The sequence below is a fragment of the Lynx rufus genome, unplaced genomic scaffold, assembly GCF_022079265.1.
Source record: "Lynx rufus isolate CCGP_SWC_20201006 ecotype Redwood Valley unplaced genomic scaffold, mLynRuf1.p SCAF_5, whole genome shotgun sequence".
NCBI lineage: Eukaryota > Metazoa > Chordata > Mammalia > Carnivora > Felidae > Lynx > Lynx rufus.
This window is the reverse complement of record NW_025814867.1, coordinates 117,441,216-117,465,453: the sequence shown is the minus strand read 5'-3', so window position 1 is coordinate 117,465,453 and position 24,238 is coordinate 117,441,216. Positions and strand designations below refer to the sequence as shown.

Below are 24,238 nucleotides of genomic sequence, written 5' to 3'. Positions count from 1 at the left end.
AGATGAATAAAAATTTGTTGTAGGCAGTGGTATTTTTCATTCTCTTTTTAAATAACAAACCAAAAAAAAACACATTAAAAATATATGTACAATAAAACCATTTCATAGTGTTATTTGACATAATTGATTTGAGGTTTTTTTAAAAAATTTTTTTTTCAACGTTTTTTATTTATTTTTGGGACAGAGAGAGACAGAGCATGAACGGGGGAGGGGCAGAGAGAGAGGGAGACACAGCATCGGAAACAGGCTCCAGGCTCCGAGCCATCAGCCCAGAGCCTGACGCAGGGCTCGAACTCCCGGACTGCGAGATCGTGACCTGGCTGAAGTCGGACGCTTAACCGACTGAGCCACCCAGGCGCCCCTGATTTGAGGTTTTTGATACTGGAATCTTTGACTGGTTTTAATCAATTGCCAGGCAATTTTTTCCTGACTATTTGACAAACCACAATACAATCCAAATGTGTTAGTCAAAATTTTAAATTACTTCGTGTCGATGAATATAGAAACTTGCAAATAATAAACTTACAAATAAGAAAGTTATGGAGTTGTTCCGTAACATGATCTTTAATGAGTAACACTGAAGTTTCTCTTTAAATATTTTGTATTTTCTGAGATGCCATTAACACCCTGATCTTGCATGCATTATTATTCGTTATGCTTATTTCATTATTTCTCATTTTTTTCTCCTTTGATTCTTCAGTGGGAAGAGATCAGTGGTGTTGATGAACATTACACACCCATCAGGACTTACCAGGTGTGCAATGTCATGGATCACAGTCAAAATAATTGGCTGAGGACAAACTGGGTCCCCAGGAACTCAGCTCAGAAGATCTATGTGGAGCTCAAGTTCACTCTACGGGATTGCAATAGCATTCCACTGGTTTTGGGAACTTGCAAAGAGACTTTCAACTTGTACTACATGGAGTCTGATGATGATCATGGGGTCAAATTTCGAGAACACCAGTTTACAAAGATTGACACTATTGCGGCTGATGAAAGTTTCACCCAAATGGATCTCGGAGACCGTATTCTTAAACTCAACACTGAAATTAGAGAAGTAGGTCCTGTCAACAAAAAGGGATTTTATTTGGCATTTCAAGATGTTGGTGCTTGTGTCGCCTTGGTGTCTGTGAGAGTGTACTTCAAAAAGTGCCCATTCACAGTGAAGAATCTGGCCATGTTTCCAGACACAGTACCCATGGATTCCCAATCCCTGGTGGAGGTTAGAGGTTCTTGTGTTAACAATTCTAAGGAGGAAGATCCTCCCAGGATGTACTGCAGTACAGAAGGTGAATGGCTTGTACCCATTGGCAAGTGCTCGTGCAATGCTGGCTATGAAGAAAGAGGTTTTATGTGCCAAGGTAAGAGTCTTCTCTATTTTCCTTTGAGTTGTATTACTCACCTGTGGGTTTATTATCGTTGAGTCATAGAAAGAAATGAACGCAGCCTGAACTCACTTGGCAGTAAAACATGCCTCAAACAACACGCCTCAAACTGAACAGAGTGTATTTATAGACCAAATTTATCTCACTTGATGTGTTGACCCACAGTTTGTTATAGAGATATTCACGTGTTTGACTATGTGGTGCTGGCCTGAACCACACTGGAGGTGTTACATGTGCTATTTTTAAGTGTTCTCTGCTGTTTAATGACCACGGTAGTATATCTCCAGATCAACTGGAAAAACAAACAAACAAACAAACAAAGAAACCCAAAACTGTCTCTTTTATGTAGAGGGAAGAAACATCATTGGCAGTCAGGTAATCTAATTCTAACAGAATAAGATACTACATTGTTTGCTTTTCTGCCTCATAGTGGTACATACTTCATTGTTATAAAATGTATTCTCCAGTGGTATCTGTTCATCAAACACACGTTCACTTACAATGTGTTAGTGCTTTAATAGAGATTATTTTATTTATTATTTTATTTAAAAATCCAGGGTGGATACCATAGTGTTTGATGTATTGAGGGGTAATTTTAAAAGAAATCTCTGCTTCATGATTTGGCCCTTTAGACTGCCCAGGAAAATATCTGTACCAATGCTTAGGTGCAATGCAATGTACCTGCAATGCAGTGTGCAATTGCAATGCATATTCGAGTCTTCATATAGTAGCAAAGAACCTGAGCTCTGCCATCAAATTGATTTTTATTAAAACTCTATTTTCATAGAAGTAAAATTAGAAGATAGCCTTTTTTTCACATAAGATATGACATATCAGATGAAAATTTCCATTTAATCCAAAGATTTGTTAATTTAGCGTTAGGCAAAGTTTAGTGTTTAAGAACATACTGACATTATTATTATAGGAGAACTTAAATACTTACTTAGTCCTTGGAACCTAGTCTTTTAATACCTTTGTTTGCTGTTATACTCTGCACATGAATTGAATTTGTAGCCATTCTAAATCTCAAACATGCGGAAGAAATGAATATACTTTATACATAAATTAACCTTTCTAACAATGTGAACAGAACATATCACTTTGCTTTTGACTATAGACTAGGTCTATAGAAGAAAAAAAAAGTAGTGAGAGCAAAGGCTATACTGTAGTATCATACTTTTCCATGTTGTTTAGATCCTTGACAAGCACCAACAGAAATATTGTTACCAAGCATGGTTTTGAAAGTTCTAAAATTGACACAACATAGTAGTTACTACTTGCTTATATACATGAGTGGAGAGAAGTCTCAACAGCCTTTATAATCCACTTTGAATCATATTTTGTCACTGTGGTATTCTTTGTGATATATGATATTGGTGAGAATTATTTTAAATAAAATAATAAAGGCCTAGCTCAGGAGGAATTAAAAAAAATTGTCCATTCTTTCTAATTTGGTCTCTACTGAACCAGTCTCTGATATCCACACCAGCACAGGAATAGATGTGTCTCCTTCTCAGAGAAATCAATATGCATCAATTTATGCAGAACTATCTCATAAAATATGACATTGAGCAAGAAATCTAATCATTAGATTTTTGGATTTAAAATAATTTTCATGTTTTTATAATCATATTGAAAGTTACAAGGAATTGAAAAATAAGTATCAATGAGGTAAATAGAATCATATTAAAGTATTAATACAAATAAATAAAGCATACAAATAATTAACTTACGTTACATGCTGTCTTGAGGACAAACTAGTAGCACATAAAAAAAGTCAAATTAAGTTGTATTTAGAAAATCTACAATGAGGGGTGTTTGGGTGGCTCAGTCGGTTGAGTGTCCGACTTCAGCTCAGGTCACGATCTCACAGCTCGTGAGTTTGAGTCCCACGTCGGGCTCTGTGCTGACAGCTCAGAGCCTGGAGCCTGCTTCGGATTCTGTGTCTCCCTCTCTCTCTGCCCCTAACCGACTTGCATTCTGTCTCTGTCTCTCTCAAAAATAAACATTAAAAAAAATTCAAAAAAATTCACAATGAATTCAAAATTGCTATTTTAACCTCATTTTAATTTACTGAACTACTTTTTTAAAGTAACTACTATGCTATTAAATTGCATTCTATGTCAAGATTACACCTAGAGGTAACATTTATGTCAAAGTTCTGTATCTTTGAATCTTGTAGTTTATTATGTTGAAGGATATCAACAGCATCTTTTCGATATAGTAATGCTATGTCATCACAGACTTTCTCAGCATTTGAAAATACTAGTTTTGGAATGAGATACATATGCATTAATAGCACATTATTTCAAGACAAAGATCATGAAGATAAATCAGTAAAAATAATTATAATAGAATTAGAGATGGCCCATGAAGTGAGAGGTGATTGTAATTTAAAGGGGGGGGTGATTTTTTAGTGATGTAATTTACAGGTGGAGTGTGGTCCTAGGGTCATATCTTGACGTTTGCTAATGTTTACAGGTGAGTTTTGGCTTCCTTTCTTTTTTAATCGCAACATTTGTGTATTCAGGTTATTAAACAATGCATCGAGGTAATCTACTTTGTTCTGATTTACATATTTAGCAAATGTTTATTTAAATATATTAGTTTGGGCATTACTGTACTACATCTTAAAAAATCCAGTACTCCACCTATTGGTTCCGTATCTGGTGCAAAGCCTGTAATTTTGCTGCTGTTGTCAGTGACGGTGCTGGTGTTTCCTGTGCCTGTTACGGTTCCCTTTCTTTTAATTTTTAATTTTTTTTTGGTTGACTTTGTAGTAAAGCCTGAGGATTGATCCAAATAGCTTGCTGTGACTCTCACAGGTCAACATTCTATCAGCACTGCTTATATTCAGGCACACAGAAGAATGGTAATCCCCAGAAAGGAAACAGATAAAAAGATAGCTAGACAAACTTCGTATATTTCATGTGATCACTTTCATTTTGTTTTTTTCCAAAAAAAAATATTGTGTCACTCTTTAAAAAAAAAAGGATGGGACAATAGCTTGACATACCCACTACTTGGAATACATATACAGCTAGATTTTAAAAATCTCAGGATAATTTTCTAACACAGCGATCAGCGACCATGGAATTTCAGTTGCCTAACATAAAAGAAAACAAAAGTCCTTCACTTTATTTAAAGGAATATTTAATGGATGCCACATTCATTCACAGCACTGTATCAGAACTCAAAAACATTTTTTCAACATTCATTCATTATTTACCAGATGCTAGACAGTGTGCTTATATGCCAACTCATATCCATGAGCTGTCTTTATTTATCCCACAAATAACCTATAGGTACATATTATTATTATCTCCATTCAAAAAAATGAGAACAAAGCATTCACAGGTTAAATATCTTGCCTTTGTGTATTTAATAAGTGCTGGATGAGATCTGAAACCAGGCCGTCTCATTCAAGGTTGCAGTTTCAAACTCAATCCACACAGCTTCCCTGTGGTTTAGTCCAGTGGTGACAGAGACCAAGAAACCCCATGAAGACAGATTCTACAGGAGTTAAGAGTACTGTAAATGGAAGGAGGAGGAGGACCGCAGTGAGTTGGCATAAAGTAACTAAGAATCTGTTAATTTATGGTTTATCTATTTCAGTTCATTTCCCACATCTTTCTGTTTCTAGATTGTTTGGAAGAGTTACTAGCCAAATAGCCAAAATGTCATATTTTGGGAGGACTAAGCTTAGCCTCGGTGATATCTAATAAAATCTGGATATATAGATCACCAAACATCTTAGATATACAAAAAAAGTCTACCAAATTTAATTCAATACGTGTTTTTGACCATCCATTGGTACAAAGTAATAATGTGCCAGACACAGGGAAACATAGATGAATTGTATGTACCTTGCAGGAACTCACCATCTACTATGAAAGACAAATACATAAATGAATAATTTTAATGCAAGACAGATCAATCAGTCTTCTACCAGGAGTACAAGGAACTTTGGCAATGTAGGGGAAGGAGAGATTAATTTTGAGTATTTCAATATTAATAGTGGAATTTATTCATTAATAATGAGAAGTCTTTATTGAGAGATTTGGATCATCACTGTTGGGATTGGAAACTTTTGGAGAAAGAAGAAGAGGCTAACTACCTTACGGAGCTTACATATTCTAGAAGGTAAAGTTTATAATTTGTTTATTGAATCATTATCTCAAAATCTCAAAATATGTAGAAATGTCTCCCATTAGAGTTTTGTGTTCTGCGTTTGTTCCACAGGAAGGCTTTATAGAAGATCTAAATTTCATAACCAGATCATTTTCTGACCTTAGTAATGAAATATTCTGAACCATTTATTCCAGTATAAATGGATAATTGGAACAGTTGAAGTTTGGTTAAGCATACTGAAAATAGGGCAATGTCCATTTGAAAATAGGAAAAATGTATTGATAAAAACATTTTATTGTCAAAAAGCTCATCCATCAGTTTCAGAACTATAATTAAAACCAGAGTTATCTTTGTACAGGACAAGAACCCTAACCATTGCATTACACTTTTCTTGTATATACTTTTCACAACAGTATATTTTTCCTGAAATGAGAAAAAGTAGTGGAAAATATCTTTTCACCATTTATTCAATTATTCAACAATGACCGAGTTTTGTAATATGTACTAAAGTCTGTGCCAGACACTAGGAAAACAAAGATAAACATTATCTCTGCTAAATTAGTTTGATTCGTAGGTCAAAAATCTATGTGTATTGTGTATGTGTGTGTGTGTGTGTGTGTGTGTGTGTGAGAGAGAGAGAGAGAGAGAGAATGTGTTTAAAATATTAGGTCTTTGCTCTTAAAAAACATAGATTTTTTAACTGAATTATTAAACAGAGCTAAGTTAATAATAGTTTAAACTAAAAATAAGTTATTAGTGTTAATGAGGAAGGAGGTATTGGTGTGGGAGGATATAAGTGATAGGAAATTAAAATGTTCTACAATTAGATGCTTCATGTTGCTGCTCTTCCTTTTCTGTGCCAAAAATGAACACGGGAAAGCTAAGAATAGAAAGTGGTACACCGTTCTCTTTCAAGGACTGGTTAGAGGAAGAAAATAAGAGAGGAATGAAAGAGATATTGGTAACTAAAGAGTCATTCAGGAATTGCATGCCATGCAAACTGGAAATACAGAAAAAGGCAGTTTCAGGAGGGTAGAGAGTGCTTGTGATAAATTTGGTAAAATAGAAATGCACATAAAAAAACCAAAAAAAACAACCCACACATGCTTCATCTGATAAAAAGTAATGTACTGATTAGTAAGAAAAGTAAGAAATCATGTATTAGACTTGGTTTTCTGTTAGTTTCTCTAATACATAATTTTAAAATATGGCTTTAGTTTAAATAAGTTCTCTCTCAATTTAATGATAGAGGAGGAAATCCTGGTATCTCTTTTAATTTACTGTTTGTGGCTTAAGCATTTGGGCCATGTTTCTGGTACCTGGGTAAACTTGCTGGATGTGGTCAAATTGCAGGTTGAGTTGTTTTTACAGGATGTCAATAAAGCTCTTTTAAGATGATAACATTAAAAATTAAAATTACAAACCTAAACCATCTACTATTTGGGCTTTCAATCACTGACAATCAAAATAAACTTGATTTCTTTCACTGGAGAAATCATTTTTACTTCTTACATCCCACCATAATTCTTTTAACTTTTTAAGATTGGAGATGTGAAAGGGGCACTGGCGTGGCTCAGTCGGTTAAGCATCCAACTTCGGCTCAGGTCAGGATCTCATGGTTCGTGGGTTCCAGCCCTGCATCGGGCTCTGTGCTGATAGCTCAGAGCCTGGAGCTTGCTTCAAATTCTGTGTCTCCTGCTCTCTCTGCCCCTCCCCCACTCACATTGTTTCTCTCTCTGTCTCTCAAAAATGAATAAATGTTAAAAAAAAAAAAAGGATTCGGGGCGCCTGGGTGGCACAGTCGGTTAAGCGTCCGACTTCAGCCAGGTCACGATCTCGCGGTCCGGGAGTTCGAGCCCCACGTCAGGCTCTGGGCTGATGGCTCGGAGCCTGGAGCCTGTTTCCGATTCTGTGTCTCCCTCTCTCTCTGCCCCTTGCCCGTTCATGCTCTGTCTCTCTCTGTCCCAAAAATAAATAAACGTTGAAAAAAAAAATTAAAAAAAAAAAAAAGGATTGGAGATGTGAAGAAATTTTGCATGAATGCCAAGAAACCTTGTGAACTTTATTATTATTTCTTTTAATCCTGGATAATAAATTATGCTATCTGCTTTGATTTAGTTTGGAGAGAAAAAAATGAGAATGCTAATGGCTTTTTATATAGTCAATTAATTACATTTGAGGCAGATACCAGGAGGTTACTATAAATATTCCTGCTCCTACAAACTTTGTTTAGATTTAATGTACCAAATACCTTATTAATGTCACCGAAGAATCTGTTGCTCTGTGTTTTATCTCTGTGCATTCATTGTGGAATGCAAACTTTATTCCTTGTTTTTGTACATTAGCAGCTTAATAGAAAAGTGTGTTTGATATGATGTATGAAGACATCTAGACTTTTTGATGATTGTCCATAATTATGTTTGTTTCACTTAGGACTTATGATATCAGTTCTTACTCCATTCATTTCTCTGTCAATTCAGAAAGTTTTAAAGAACCTGTCAGGGTTTCAATAACAAAATGGTTTGGAGATTCTGCTTACTCTGACAGAGGAGGTAGAGAAAATTGAAAATCTCTGTTGAAGTTTCTTAGCACTTACTACTGAGTCTGTTTGCACCTTCTGGAACTGCAAAGAGTGCCTACATTTTAATGAATTCAGAAGCATTTCTTTCCAGTTGTTTTTAGACTGAAAGTTCTTTGAGGGAAGGGGCCACGTCTTGTTCTTTTTTTAGGAGCATCATGCCTTGAACTAGCAGAGTATAATTCTCCATGAGATACTTATTGAAAGAATACTTACTGAATGAACCATTCCAACTGTGCATGCTTAGAAAGTAAGCTCTGGAGAGAACATACTTTATGCTGTCTTTGAATCTACTAGGTCTTTCAGACACAACTTTCATCTAATTCGAAATGAGCACATTTGACATTTAGGTCGCAAACAGTTGCAACAAGCTAAGACTAGATCCACCTGACTATCATTAAACTAATTAATGAACAGATGAGATAAGGTAATATTTTATATGGTAGTTGAGAGAATACCTTTCTCTTTTATGAATTTATGATGAATATTGTTTTTCTGACTTTCGAAAATCAATTGCCTCACATACCTATAATAAAGCAATTTTTTTTTTGCATTTAGGAAAATTTTCAGCATTTAGGAAAATGCTGAAATGGTTTTTGTTTTACACACCTAGTACTTAGATGCCTCCTCCTTTAATTACTGCACTGAAATTACCAGGTTTCTTACCTTGAATTATGAAAAATTTACTTGTTTTCCCTGAGTTTAAAATGACAACCCTCTATCACCACTTTGCTCTTAGCAGTTGCATACCCATGACTCTTCAAACCAGTGAATTTATTTTAATAAAAGAAATATGCCACTAATAAGTAATAATGTAAATAACTTTCAAGTGAATTAGACAGATACATTGTGACAGCTTTATAATGGCTATAAAACCCTTGATTTATACAAGTTTCTGTGTCTTCTCACCAATTTATATAGCAAGTTATGGTAGCATTAACACAATGCAGAAAAACTCTCCAAGTTTGCCTCAAACTTCAGTTTGAATTTAATTGTTTTATTTAGCAAAATACTCTTGTCACTGACAAATGTTTGAGTGCTTGGATCAAGAGCCCCAGAATGCTGCTTATCAAGTGTGCAGCTAAACAATTTGAGCCTCAGTTTCTTCATCCATAAAAGGGGAATGATAATACCTACCCTTTAGAATTACCAATGAATATATACTTGGCCCATTGTAGAGTGCCTAGCGGTGGGTTAAAGGTATATGAACATCCTTGCTATGATTAGTCATCGACGTCATTGGAATGTGTGACTTTCTTGTTTCATCTGTGTTAAAACAGATGTGACAAACCCATCCGTTCAAACAGCGTCTCTCTTACCTTAAACCTTAGACCTTAGAGACATCTGGTGGGAGAGAAAAAGTCTTTAATGAATTTATATATCTGCCTATTCATTATTTATTTATTGGTTGTCTACCTTCTTCCAAATAGGGTTTTCCTTTTCCAAGGAGACTTCATTTTAAGTTTCATTAAGCTTCTAGCCTATTTACTCACAGGTGTTATTTCCTCTATTCTCGTATTATTAGCTTTTATTTCTCTTCTTCTGAACATCAGTCACTCTTGATTTTTCCCATCTAGTGTTTGACTCACTCTCTTATTCTTTCTAGCATGTTTTTTTTGCTGATTATTCAAAAGCAGCCTTAAAATTAGAGATGGACATTTTTATTAATTGTAGACCCAGAAAGGCTTTTAGATTTTAACTGATTTAAGATAATATAGTTTAGGAAACAAACAACAATAGCAAAATAAAATAAAAATTCTACATTTTAAAAATGTTAAGCCCAGAAGTTTTTCACTGTGTTACATCCTAATATTCACCGTATAAAAGACTAGCTTAGGTAATTGGGGAGGTTATAACAATAAATAATACTCTTGCCTTGAAGAAATCATGAGTCAAAAAAATAAAGTAAGCAAAAATATTTGTCCAACCATTCTACTTGACTCTGTATACAACTAACTATATCTCTTTGATTTATTTTAAATATTTATTATGTACATTTAAGAATCACCCAAATAGTAAAAAAGGCAGTGAAGAAAACAGTATAAATTGTATGAAGTAAATGCCAAATATGCTTACACGAATTACTATATGATATTACTGGAAACCTTCAATCAAATTATGTCAATGTACTATCTAAACAGTAATTAAGTAAAACGTTTTTTAAAATACGAAAAAGAGAGGAAAACTAAGGGAGTGTATTTGGCTTGTGAGTTATTTAAGTATTGTAGTTCATTTTTGAGTCTGTATAAAAACAAACAGTATAAATTTAAACCGTGGATTTGCATATTTAAGATACTAAAAAGAAATGTAAGTTCTTTGTTCTGTACAAACTACAAATCAGATTATTTTGAGCAGTCAGAGACAATTTAATTGCAAACATATTTAGGAGAGATATGACTGTTGTTAAACTTAAGGAGTAGAGTGAATTCATGTGTAACTATTGAAATACCTCCTAATTAATAAGTACAAGTTAGATGATCAGCAATGAATCACCGTAAAAGACAAAAAACATGGGCGGTTTTATAAATGTTGGTAACATTATAACACAGGTTTACAACTAAATGAGAATTACAGTGTGTTAGTAAAATATGAATTACTTTACCTTGTATGGGTTAACTTTAGTTGTATAATCTTGCCAATCCCATTATTCAAAGAGGAAAAAATAGTAAGACATTTCTTCTGTAAGTAGGTCTTTTACTACTTTTTGTCTTGACCTGCAAGGCCATTTTGCAGGTCAGTATGAAGATATTTTCCCAAGGTTTTAACCTAGTTCACATCATCCCTTGTCAAATAGCTGTAGGGTATTAGCTTTTACGATTTTTTATTTAAGTATGCTAAAATCTGTGAACCGTCAGGTACTTTGCCTGGTCCAGTGTCTCAAAGGTGGAAATAATAATTTAGGCAACACCTATATGCCAAATAGATACTCTTTGGGCCACACAAATAATTTTCCCACTGAAATTGTTTGGGAGCCTATCTGTGGAAAAATATGGATTGAGCTTCCCAATACAATATTTACTATGGGAACTTAAGACATGGGGAAAAATAATTTAAGTTGCAGAGAATAAAATAGCTCTAATTTTACTTGAAAGAAGTTGTTTCTGTCATTGCATTTTCAGTCTCATTTTCAAAGGAAGATCAGAACATTGTTTTGTATAACACTAAGTATCTAGTAAATGTAAACCCCTCTGAAAAGTGATTAGAATTTTCAAAGGAAAAGACACATCTAAGCCCATTTCTCTGTGAGAGATGGGATATTAGATATTTTGAACATATGAAAATTATAGTTACTTGGCAGTTTAATAAATGTCACCTTGTCAAATAGCTCATGGATCTGGCATCATAATTTACAATCAAGTAGTTAAGTTTAAAGGAAGTCTTGAAATTTCAGTTCTTTAACTTAGACTACTTTGGGGTTTATATAGACAGTCTTCCTCAGTTCTGATTTCCTGCATGCCCTTATATAAAAGAAATATTTTAAAGCTGATACATAATCTATAGCTTTTGTCAAGAATATCCATCTTTAATTTTTCAACCTGGTTTTCTTTCTAGCTATTCAGATATTATCAAAGCTTCTAGATTGTAAAATTTGAAGAATGTGATATAATTGTTTTTCAGAATACATGTTATGATTCTAAAAAGAGATAATTGATATTCCATTAACTTTTCCATATTGTTTCATTATTTTTAGTCAGCTCCTATCAAAGGAAGGGAAATCCAACCTTATGCAAAATAAACTGAGAAGTAGATCTTTTTCTCCCTCTTGAGATACGTAGATTCTGTGAAAGGCATCGGTAATAGTTTCACAGCGTTTGGTTTGCAAGTACAGATTCGTTGTGCACTTTCCACCTTCTTTCCTGTGATTTCTCCCCCCACTTCTGTCTGTTTGGAGTTTTGACAATCCCTTATTAGTTCCAGAGTAGAACTTATAAGAGCTAATAAGGGTTTACATTACAGCTCTGACAGCTGGCAGTAAACTTTAATAGAAAGCAATTGGGGAGAGAAGTTTAAGTTTTGATAATATTTGATGAAAGTGCTCCTAAAGTAAGAAGAGCCATTTGGAAAGAATCATATGACTAGAGAGACTGCATGTATGCTCTGTTCTTGTAGCTTCTCATCGTCCAGAAAGCGGACAAAACATCCTGTTGGCAGATAACTGTAATCACTTATGGATGTCTCTTTTAGGGATCAGAATCCAGGATAGGAGGAAAAAAAGTAATGTAAACTTTGGTCATGTTATTTACCATTATCCCGATAGTCCTCTGAGATGTGTTTGATTGTCCTTTAGAAACACTACCACAGTGTGGACTTCTAGCCAAAGATTTGTTCTGTGAGAGGAGACCCGGAGATTCCAAGGGTGAGTCGAGATCGTGAAAATCATACCCACTATGAGCGGTCGCAGACTTTTTGTATTATAAAAAACACAATTAAAATAAGAAGTAAGGATGGCTTCTAATAGTGAAAGACCCTCCATGTAAAATATTTCTGAATTCTCTGTTCAGTGGTCAGCTACAAAGCCACAAAAGGTTAAAAGTGGATGCTGTAATTGAGAACAGCTGCTGCTTTTTGACATGAAGACTCACTTTCAACAAGAAAAGAGAAAGCATATGCTATGGGATGAGAGAATACCATTCTTGAATTAATGCATAAAGAGCATGTAAAGTTTTGTGAAACTCAGAATAGAATCTGTATATATAAATGGTTGGAAAGGAACCTTTTTACTTCTCTGGTAGTTATTAGAGAAGAAAATGTATATTTCAGAGATTTGGATCCATTTGCTGTCTATCTCATGCTGCTATATTGAAGGTGGAATATTTCAGTCTATCAGTCAACCTGTGTAAAGGTTTTATGGCATCCAGAATTGAATTGATTAATGTGCTGAACTTGGGGGGAAGGACAATACATTTCTTGCTCCCAAACATCTTGGATTCTAAAGAGTACCTGAACTGAATTTATGCTAAAAGGAAGCAAGCACAATATCCATAAGTTCATAAGGGAAAAGAAATGGAGTAAGGATGAAAGATGAATATTGCTTAGAGATTCATAAAAATGTGGTGCTAAGAGGTAATAAATGGAGAGGATTCAATCTCTATGGAGTTAAATATTCCATCATTATCCATTTTCATCAAACAAAGCCTAAAGAATACCTACTATACCGAGTATCCACTGGAAATATCACACAAAACACAACAGAAAATGTCCCTGCCCTCAAGAAAGTTAGATTTTAGTGGAGACATCAAGGAATCAAATGCTAATGCAGATTCTTTCTGTGTGCCACCCATAGAGTTTCAAAGTGTAGACTGATTTCTTCCCCCAGGTGATTTTGCCTCTAAGGAACATTTGAAAATGTCTGAAGAAGGTATTTTTGGTTGTCACAGCTTGGGGAGGGGATTGCTACTGGCATCTAGTGTTTAGAGGCCAGAGTTTCTGCTAAATATCGTATAATGCACAGGGAAGCCTCTATAACAATAAATTATCCAAGCAAACCATGTCAAGGTTGAGAGACCCTGGTCTAGAATAACCCCTCTTTTACATAAATAAAAGTTAAGGCTAAAAGGTCAAATTACATGTTAGCAGAGCCTAAGTAGGAAAAAGGTCAAATTACATATTAGTAGAGCCTAAATTGAAACCCAGGCCCAAGCATCTCATGATGGTACCTCGGGCCTTATCCTTTCTGGGATTCACTTGGAATTTATTTAGAAATTTATAAAACTGTTAAAGGCATATGAAATCCTACTAAAGGCATATGAAATCCTACTAACTACTTAGATCATTAGAAAGTGATACTTCTGCAAAGAAAAACAAAGCTTAGATCCTTTATGTGAGAGAAACAATAACGACTTCAGGAATATTCACATGAAGGTGGACATTTAAAACCAGTGGAAGAATGTTACTTGCACAGAGCTGGAAAAAGTGACTGACGTTCAGTGGCTGGAATTTGGTAGTGCACAAACTGAGAATGTGAACAGAGTAGTAAAAGAGATATCAAAGACAAAGCATTTGGAGATTGAGGGTGTTTCCTTGAGCAAAGGGTTCAGACAGCTGCTATGGAGTTAGTCCCCTTTTAGGCTACTCTGATGTGCTGACATGACATCAAATCTGACATTTGGTTCTCTTTTTTCTGTAATGTGTTACTAATGCAAAGATGACAGGTAGGTGCGGTTATTTAGTGCACATATTGTATTAATAGTCTTGGTATAAAAAGTTCCTTGGTTCTAGTTCTAGGACTGTTCCTCTTTGATACGAGAGCAGCACCTCAATATCAGCCGTTTCTGTCCTCTGGCGAATATCTGAGCCTAGTGCTTTATTTAATCCTCTCAACTGCCTCTGAGGAAGGTGCTGTCTTACCCTCATTTCCCATGGGAGGAGATTAGAGGTTGTAGCTGGTAAGAAATGAGAACGGAATTTGAGTGGAGAGCACTTGCGTGTGACCAGTGTTCCCTGGGCCTTCCTAGTGAAGAGGGCCAGGGGGAGTAAGGAACCAGAGGCCCACCAGCCTAGCCTGTGTTTGTAGAAGTAACCTGTGAGACTCAGGGTTGTAGTTACTGTAAGGATGCTTTTGAGGATGCTATGCAATACTTTCCATTCTGTTTCCTCAGAGATATCTGAGACCCATCACAAACATTTCCTTCTGGCTCCCATGCCAGAAGTGCTGTGTTCCTCACGCTACTGCCTTGTTTTCACTTTTGGAAATTGATTCATGCCACGATCATGGTATCTTGTGTGCATTCTCTATAAGAGAGCACAAGAGTTATGTCTTCCTACATCCTACAAATAGTTATGCCCCAGCAACATTCTTTTTTGATACTAAACTCACATTTTGTTTCATGTGAAAGGAGAAATCTGTTTAGGCAAGAATAAAATAAAAAAAGGATGTTTAGGAATTTAACTGCGGAACAGAGGGCAGGTTTGTTTTGTTTTGTTTTGTTTTAATTTTAAATTCCAGTATATTTGACATACAGTGTAATATTAGTTTCAGGTGTACAATATAGTGATTCAACACTTCCTATACAACACCCAGTGCTCATCCTTAATCCCCATCACCTATTTCACCCAGTCTCCCAAGCATCTCTCCTCTGGTAAACATCAGTTCTCTATAGTCAAGAGTGTGTCTCTTGGTTTGCCTCTCTTTTTTCCCCTTTGCTCGTTTTGTTTCTTGAGTTCCCCATGTGAATAAAATCATATTGTATGTGTCTTTCTCTAACTTATTTCACTTAGCATAATATACTGTAGCTTCATCCATGTTGTTGCAAATGGCAAGCTTTCATTATTTTTTATGGTTGAATAATATTCCATATCGTATATACAATATGTATATCACTTCTTCATTCATCTGTCGATGGACACTTGGGCTGCTTCCTCAGTTTGGCCCTTGTAAATAATGCTGCAATAAACACAGGGCTGCATATATTTTTTGAATTCGTGTTTTCACATTCTTTGGGCGAATACCCAAAGGGTATTTGGTATCATAGGGTAGTTCTATTTTTAGCTTTTTGAGGAACCTCCATAGTCTTTTCCATGGTGGCTGCACCAGTTTGCATTTCCACCACTAGGGCAAAAGGGTTCCTTTTTCTCCACATCCTCACCAACACTTGTTTCACAATTTTATTTTTTCCCTGTATATTCCCTTTGTGTTCTATTCTTCATCTTTTAAAAAAATATTTAATAGTAATCTGCTGCATCCTGAATTGTACATATCCTGTCTCAAGGATAAGAGGTAAATACATTTGAATTGCCATTTATTGATTGCCAAGTATGTACTCAGTGATTAATATACCATTTGATCCTCAACAAAAGCCTTACAGAGTAAATATTATTAGCCATATTTACCAGGGTAGGGCTAAGATAATTTACTAATTTGCCCTGTGTCACAATGCCAGGTTATAAACTGAGATCTAATTCTGAAACCCAGTCCTTCTCATAATATAATAAGCTAACATTTTTCTTTTGCCGATACTTTTACAAGTCACAATAATGTGTAAATAAGCAAATTCTTGCAGCCAAGGATGTGGCTAGAGAATTTGTTTTTTAGTTTTATTTTATTTTTTTCATTTTATTTATTTTGAGAGAGAGAGAGGGAGAGAGAGAGAGAGAGAGGGAGAGAATCCCAAGCAGGCTTAGGTCAGGACAGAGCCTGATGTGGGTCTTAATCTCAGGAACTCACAGCCTACGCTGAGATCAAGAGTTGGACCCTTAACCAACCAAGCCGTCTAGGCACCCCTAGAGAATTTGGTTTTTAGAGTTGAGAAAAAAGATTGGCATTAGTTATTTAAAGAGGCCAGAACTTCGTATTCATTAACATAATCCTTTCCTCTTTTTTCTCAGTATAGAATTGAGTAAGACTATAATGTAAAAATGTTTTAACAGGGTATCTGTGGCCTTTATTTTCCGTGCATGTGGAACTGAGTCACACCTCTAATTACCTCTGCTTCTATTTCCATTGCCCCTGCTGTTTCTTAGGACATGATTGATGCGAGATGATGGCGAGTGGGGAACCAGGACTCAGAAAACACTCGCTATGTGCCCAGTGTGTATGTTTGCACAATATGCTTCATTATTAGTTTGACAGATCTCCAAGTGGCAGATTGGAAATGAATTTTGGAGATGGCTGACATATCTGCTACACATACTGGATGTTTTCAAATCTCATAAACACGGAGATATGTGTGTGTGTGTGTGTGTGCGTGTGTGTGTATGTGTGTGTACACGCATACATGTAAACATATATGCAGGTATATTTATATATGTGGTGTTTGTGCCTATAGACATATGTGACATGTACATATATTGTAGGCACATATAGAGATGCATATATGGATACATAGTATATATATATATATATATATCTCCATGTATACACATACGTTAGCACTGTATACTTAGCATATATACATGTTTAGTCACTATAGTATGTGTCCTTATAAATGTACTTAAACATCTTTCTAAAAGAAACTAAAATGAGTGAAGTATGGATTAGAATATCATACTGAACTGTAGATGATGTTGGGCTGCTGCATACATTCTTATATTTCTTTTTAATTGCTTTTAGAATGAAGCAACACACAAAATAATAAATATAGAATGCCTAACTTTAAAAATTTAAATAATAAATCTTTTAGGTAAATAGATATGGCTTAAAATGTACATGATTCCTACTATTAATTGATTCCTACTATTAATATTAATAGTATTCCTACTATTAATATTAATAGTATTCCTACTATTAATCAGGTTGTTTTATATAAGGATCATATGTGAAACTTTCTTTGAAAATGTTATTGGTGTCATTGATTACAAAGTTTTGTGTTGCTCTCAGGAATGTCTTAATCTTTTAAACTTTCCAGACTATAAAGGCTTACATAAAGTAACTATTTCATTAATACAGTAAAACTCCTTTAAAATGTTGATGTTCAAGTACATAAATAATTCCCAAGGGCTTTTACTGTACCTAGTTGTTATGTTTTAGTGACACGATATATGCTGCTTTATATCCAAATCTGTTGTAATGGTGATGGGTAGGATAATGGCGTTCCATTAATGCTTCAGTGCAAAGCTACTGAGGAAAGAAAGCTAGAAGTAAAAGCAGACTATATCCTTCGTAACGTTGATGGTTGCTCTTATTAGTGATGAAAAGGAAATGAGAAAATACATTGGCTTGCCTTTTATTAAGCACAGTAAGGAAAGCAGATGAACGTTTGAAAGCTCATTGAGCTGCCATAAAAAAATTTAAACATTGTTCATATTGGCGAGTAGCCAAACTCATGCTGTAAACTCCAGACAAGGGTCAGCACTGCAGAGGAATTGTCAGCTCTATTCATAGAGGATAGTTTCTGTACTAGCTTAGTCCAGTTGTAAACCTGAGATTTACTCGGCACAGTTGTGGGATTATATTTGTTTTACATGACTTGATACACATCTAAATCCAATAAGATTCCTTAGCATAAGATGATGGGGTTGCTTGATTTTATACGCTTGAATCTTGTTAAAATCATTAAATCATTTATTTCATATAATACTATATGTGTGTGTATACATTTGTGTGTATAGACCTAGATCTAGAATATTTTTAAGAGAGTTATCAGAGAATAAAAAATAAAGCAATAAAATGTTGATAACAAATCTGATACTAAAATATGGATACTAAGTTTTTAGGCGAATAAAAAACTTTGTTATTGTTGTAGATTGTAACCTTTCTAAAATTAGCGGCTGTGCTTTTTGCTCTTATATGAATCTTTTCTGAGCCTAGTTCAAAATCTGTGTTTAATAAATACATATTTTTGTGTGAATATTCACGGCTCCTTTTCTTACTAATATTTTTGCTTCTTTATTAAATTATGTACTATATCAATATATAACAGGAAAAAATGAAGCAATAGTAAAACGTGGGTAACTTTCTTGAATGAAGGCACGTATCACAGATATAGGAACACACATACCTAGGTATTTGTTATACCCTCACCTTTTTTATTTTAGAAAATAAATCACTCCTTCTTCCTGCACAAATCGTTTTCCATAAATAAGCTTTATAAAACAGAGACATAATGTAAATATTTGGCTGGTCAGCCATATTGGCTGACTGGACAAAGTGTTGTCACTTTCAAGGCGGATGACTTGAAATAGGTAATTTAACAATAAAATGATAACACAAATTCTGCTGTATTAGTTGACACTTTGTTTGCCTCACACCAGTTTATCGTTAAATATTTTTTAACTTCCTTTTTTTTTCGGTTTTTTTTTTTTAGAAGAAAAGCTCCAGAGAAGAAGTGACAGGAAATTAATTGCCTTAATTTCTGAAGAAAGAAGTGTACTAGAAATAGCCATTAGTTTATATTAAGGATACAGCCACACCTATAAAATCCAGACAGTCTAAATACTCTTTAAAATATTGAAAGTAGACAATGAAAATGAAATCCAATTTCTCATGCACAATAAAAAGATTTCTGTGATTTGTGGCATTACTTTCCCAATTTAAAGCAAAATAAAAATAAATAAGTTGAAAAGGCAATGGATTCCTTTTTAAAAATACAAGTAAAGGATTAAAAGGCATTTGAAAATTGTTAAATTATCCACAGCTGAAATGATCCATCCTGTGGAATAACTATCTTAAGATGTAAAGATTTGAAGGGCTGTAACTTAGTAATTACATTTTATTTGCTGTTACTCATTTGCTACTCAGTTATGGGGACATGATTATATGTTGTTCCTTAGATGATTGTAATGATATGAAAAAAATGTCTTTATAATCTAGTAGATTCTATGTCTGAGAAACTCAGGAAATATATCCTATGAATCTCTGAGTACCCCTTATACTTCCTCTGAAGCTCTTGGTATATTCAAACAGTTTTCTCAAACTACACTGGATTTGAAAGCAAACTAGATGGAACTTTTACATGTTCTACCAACTGTAAGATTTTATACATCTCAATCACTCACTTATTTCTATATTTATTTTAGTTTAATATTATCATCTTTATTTTTTTTTGTTGTTTTTAAATTGTTTTTAAATTTTTTTTCTTTATTGAGAGAGAGAGAGCGAGAGAGAAACAGATCATAAGCGAGGGAGGGACAGAAAGAGAGGGAGACACAGAATCTAAAGCAGGCTCCAGGCTCTGAACTGCCAGCACAGAGCCCAGTGGGGTATCGGACCCACAAACCATGAGATCATGACCTGAGCCGAAGTCGGATGCTCAACCAACTGAGCCACCCAGGTACCCCAATATATCATCTTCTTTAAACAGATGGAAGTTCATAAAATTAGACCATGACAGCCTAGGATATTTTCTAAGATACAGTTTTCCCCAAATAATTTTAAAGAAAATACCCTTGCTCACCGTTAAACAGGATGGCAAAGTAGGTCTTGTAGGTTTGACACAATTTTGTGTAGTGCTGTTCTTTATTCTTACAACACTGAGGCTCCAATCAGAATCTACCTTACTTTAGACACATAGTTATAACTTGCTGAGTAATTCAGTTTCAAAGCTGATAGCAGATGAAAATCCAAACGTTGAAAAAGGGGAAAAGATCATAAATATAGTAAACATCACAACTGACAGCCTGGGAATAGGACAAGAGCCAGAAGGACTATGATAATATACACACCTGGTCAAGTTACTTCTTCCTGGGACCACAGCAGGCCACAGCCTTCCACGGCTGAGTAAATCTGAGTGGATCTCAGGAGTGCAAAGTCTATAGAGCAAGTAGAAATATTCATGGTTGTGACCTTGAAGTATCAATAAATGTTTAAATTATATTCTCTTCACTCTGGTAACGAATTAATTGGTTATACATTTTACAGTGTCTCTTTCACAGAAGACAATGATTAGGAGTATCAATGCTTTTATTGGTATAAATGGTATAAATCAGAAGGTCTGGATTTTATCTTGGTTCTACCTCGTATTCACTATGTGCCTATGGGCAAAGGATTTAGCTAATCTGGGTCCATTTCCTCACATGTAAATTGGAGATGACAAGAGATAACAAAAGCATTTCCTTGGTAGTGTTGTTAGGAGGATGATATGAAGTATTCAACACAGACTCTGGCACAGAGTAAGTACTTAGTAAGTGTTAGCTTTTATAACAAGGATAAAGCCTTAGTTACAGGGAAAAGTCAGCTATCCAGAAAGATTTTTGTTTGTTTGTTTGCTTTTCTCCAAGTTCCAGGAATCCAGAGAGCCAGAGTTTGCTATATATTAAAGAAAAGGCCAAAACAAACAAAATAAAATTTAACTGAACAGTACACAGTTTGTCTTCTACAATATTTCTGTGCTCAAAATAGAGATCTTCATTTCTTATATATTTAGAACTTAGACCAATCCATGATTGGATAGTTTTTCAGAATCAAATAACTTTACTTGGTTCTGTAATTGGTTTTGATGGTCTGTCTAACATGGTTCAGGGTTGTTTCTTTTAAAACAAGGCATGTTATACCATCTGAATTATTTATACATTCTGAATTACATTCCTGTGACAGTGTTTTTTTCTTTATCGTGTAGAACACCAGTTCTTATTCAGTGCCAAATAATTAGCTACTTTGCAAATATCATAAAGTTTGAAGCTCAAGCATGATTACTGAGACTTTAATCACACTTAAATCCCTCAGATGCATCCCATTGTGTAAGCTTGTAAGAGAGGGAGGTGTGGGAATAAATGTGGTAATGTGTGTATGTATAGGTAGTGTTAAAAAACAAAATTTACCTGAGCAATTTGAAGATCAAATTGGCTTTATTCAATGATTCGTGCATTGAGCAGCATCTCCTCTGGCAACTAGAGAGGTGCTCCAAAGAGCTGTACAAAATGGAAGAGTTTTATAGGCAGAAAGGGGGTGAGACAAGGAAAAGAGTGTATTGTTTCAAGCAAGGTCACTGTCCTTTGGGGGACAGAAAGGGTCTGTAGGCAGATTACCTCCCTACTGCTGACCAGAAAATTCTAGATTTACTGGTTTAAAAAAATTTTTTTTTTTCAACGTTTATTTATTTTTGGGACAGAGAGAGACAGAGCATGAACGGGCGAGGGGCAGAGAGAGAGGGAGACACAGAATCGGAAACAGGCTCCAGGCTCTGAGCCATCAGCCCAGAGCCCGACGCGGGGCTCGAACTCACGGACCGCAAGATCGTGACCTGGCTGAAGTCGGACGCTTAACCGACTGCGCCACCCAGGCGTCCCTAGATTTACTGGTTTAAGATTACATTCCTGGGAGACATTTGAAATTTCGATTAGATTAGATATTAAGTCTTGGTGTGCTGACATGGGGTTTAGCATGAGTGACTGCATTTGGGGCCTGTTCTCTCTTTTTTTAACAGTAAGAAAGCAGAGGACAAATGATAAGGCAGAGAGAGAGAAAGACATAAAAATGTTTAAAAAGAGAATTCCATGAAGACCTGATACTCGGTACTCATTGCATTTTATATGTAAATCTTCAGTCAAATAGTCAAATATGTAATTGGTATCTGTTATAAATAGTATGTGTATTCATATATGTAGTACTTCTAAATTACTACTATTCCTAAGTGTTTTCAGTTCTACTATTTTTTTTAAATAGAAGTTCTCACGTTGAGATCCTAATCGTGGCTACTAAATGCTCAATCATTTTCTAAGTGAATTGTTTCAAATTGCCTTTGATAAATAAGTAATAGTTGCTCTCTTGGAAATTCTGGAAATTCACCTCAGACTTCGGAGGTAGTCTTGCTTAGGTATTGAAGATAGAAGCCCAAGGGATCACTTCCAGGTCTGATTTCTCATTTATCAATCATAATTTATTTCCTGTGTGTTTCTTGAATAAATATTAAATTGAAGTAAGGAACTTATATATCACTGAAGATTGAATATTTAAGTCAGTATTCAGTATGCTAAGGAAAACATCTTATAAGTCATGATATAAATTTAAACCCTGGAACTTGGAGCAAAATTCCTCAAGTGCTATGTACCCTTCCAGGAACAACTTGTAAGTCCTATTTGTGTGTTCTCAGATACTGGAGGGATGATTGATTCATAGCTTTACCTGTGATTTCAGGAGACTGAGTATTATTATTTTATTCATTTAAACTCTTCAGGGAAATTTATTGTAATAATTCAGAGTAAGGATATCCCAGAACATGATGACTATTATTTTGGGCAGTTTGTTTGTAATGTCCCATATCCAAGAATGACTAACTCCTATATTAGGTTGTTTAAACTGGAAAGGTCAAATGACTTAAGCTTCTAAAAATTTATTTAGCAAATTTCACATTTGCTTTCAGCACTGTGGTTCCTTTCACCAAAGTACATACATGTTAAGGCTGTAAATACAGTGAATTTACAAGGTTAATTATAGTGTATTGTGCATAACAGTCATTTTGTTGGTAGTTCAATATTATGTTTGGCATATGTGATAACATTGCAAAGTAAATTTGCTGTAACACCGACTTTGGTATACTTAGTTAGAAATGCCTGCTTTGTTAGACACATGGTCCCCAGATAAAATGCCTGCTTAGATTCACTTAAAAAAAAAAGTTTCTGCTGGAAACAGTTTTCACCCTTTGGTGGATATTCATGGACAGGGTAAGTATAATTGGTAATGTGTGGTTAAGTGATACACAGAAATCTATAAAGAAAGAAAAATATGGAAGATGAAAACATGACTGAGATATAGTGTTCATTGGAAGAAAGTTATAGAAAGTGCAAATGGTAAGCCTGCGAATGTAGTTTTGGTAGATTAATTTCCTGGTGTTAATAAATATAGTATATCCATGAGCTCATTGTACTATAGTACTCTTATCAGACAGTTTAACATATTTGGGAATAAATACTGAAAAACATAATAACAAAGCCATGTTCATTTAAATACAGATTTTGTGAATGTATAATTAGATACACTATCATATAGCCTAAATTTGGTGTTACAAATTATGAATTTTAAATAAATATATATTAGTTGGGTACTAAATTCAAGGCATTAGGCAAAGTACTGTGTAGGATGCAACACCTGAGTACTCTATAAATATACACAAGGAAGGATGTAAGTACTTACATTAATTTCCAAACTGAGGTACATGAGTATTCACAGAGAATAGCCAAGAGGGTCATGTGCATATGATTTTAAGGAAATTAGTTTTCACATACTCAGTTTCATATGTACTGATATTGACTTGTGTGAGAATTTGTGTTTAAGCCCAAATTCTCAAGTTCTCTTCACACTTACCTTTTCACAGTTGCTCTTTGAATTCTTTTCTAAAGAAAAGTATTCTTCTCGTGTTGATTCTGGAATCTTATTAAGGCACATTGTTCTTTGGATGTAAGTGTTAAATGGGAATTCAAGACTTCGTGTTGAAAATGTGAAAATGGGTGTGTATCGAATTCTATGTCAGATCAAGTGGCTTTCAGTTCTCCGTTGTCATTCACAATTAAGGAAGACCTAATAAATTGTCAGTTGTTTACTTTTACATGATAGTGAGTATCAAATCACTATAGTATTTAGGTTCCATTGGGTGTATTTAAAAAACTTATTTTAATGTTTATTTATTTTTGAGAGAGAGAGAGAGAGAGAGAGAGAAAGAGAGAGCGAGCGAGCTGGGGAAGGGTCAGAGAGAGGGAGACACAGAATCCAAAGCAGGCTTCAGGCTCCGAGCTGTCAGCACAGAGCCTAACATGGGACTCGAACTCATGGACT

At 34.9% G+C, this 24,238-nt stretch overlaps 1 protein-coding gene across 1 annotated transcript in view; it reads left to right on the top strand.

The window, feature by feature from the left end:
* Window positions 1-24,238, top strand: part of EPHA3 (EPH receptor A3) — a 352,910-nt gene that overhangs the window by 96,074 nt on the left and 232,598 nt on the right. Inside the window, exon 3 of the mRNA XM_047099501.1 lies at window positions 701-1,361. Within this exon, the coding sequence (XP_046955457.1) occupies window positions 701-1,361 (661 nt within the window). The remainder of the gene's footprint in view (window positions 1-700; window positions 1,362-24,238) is intronic.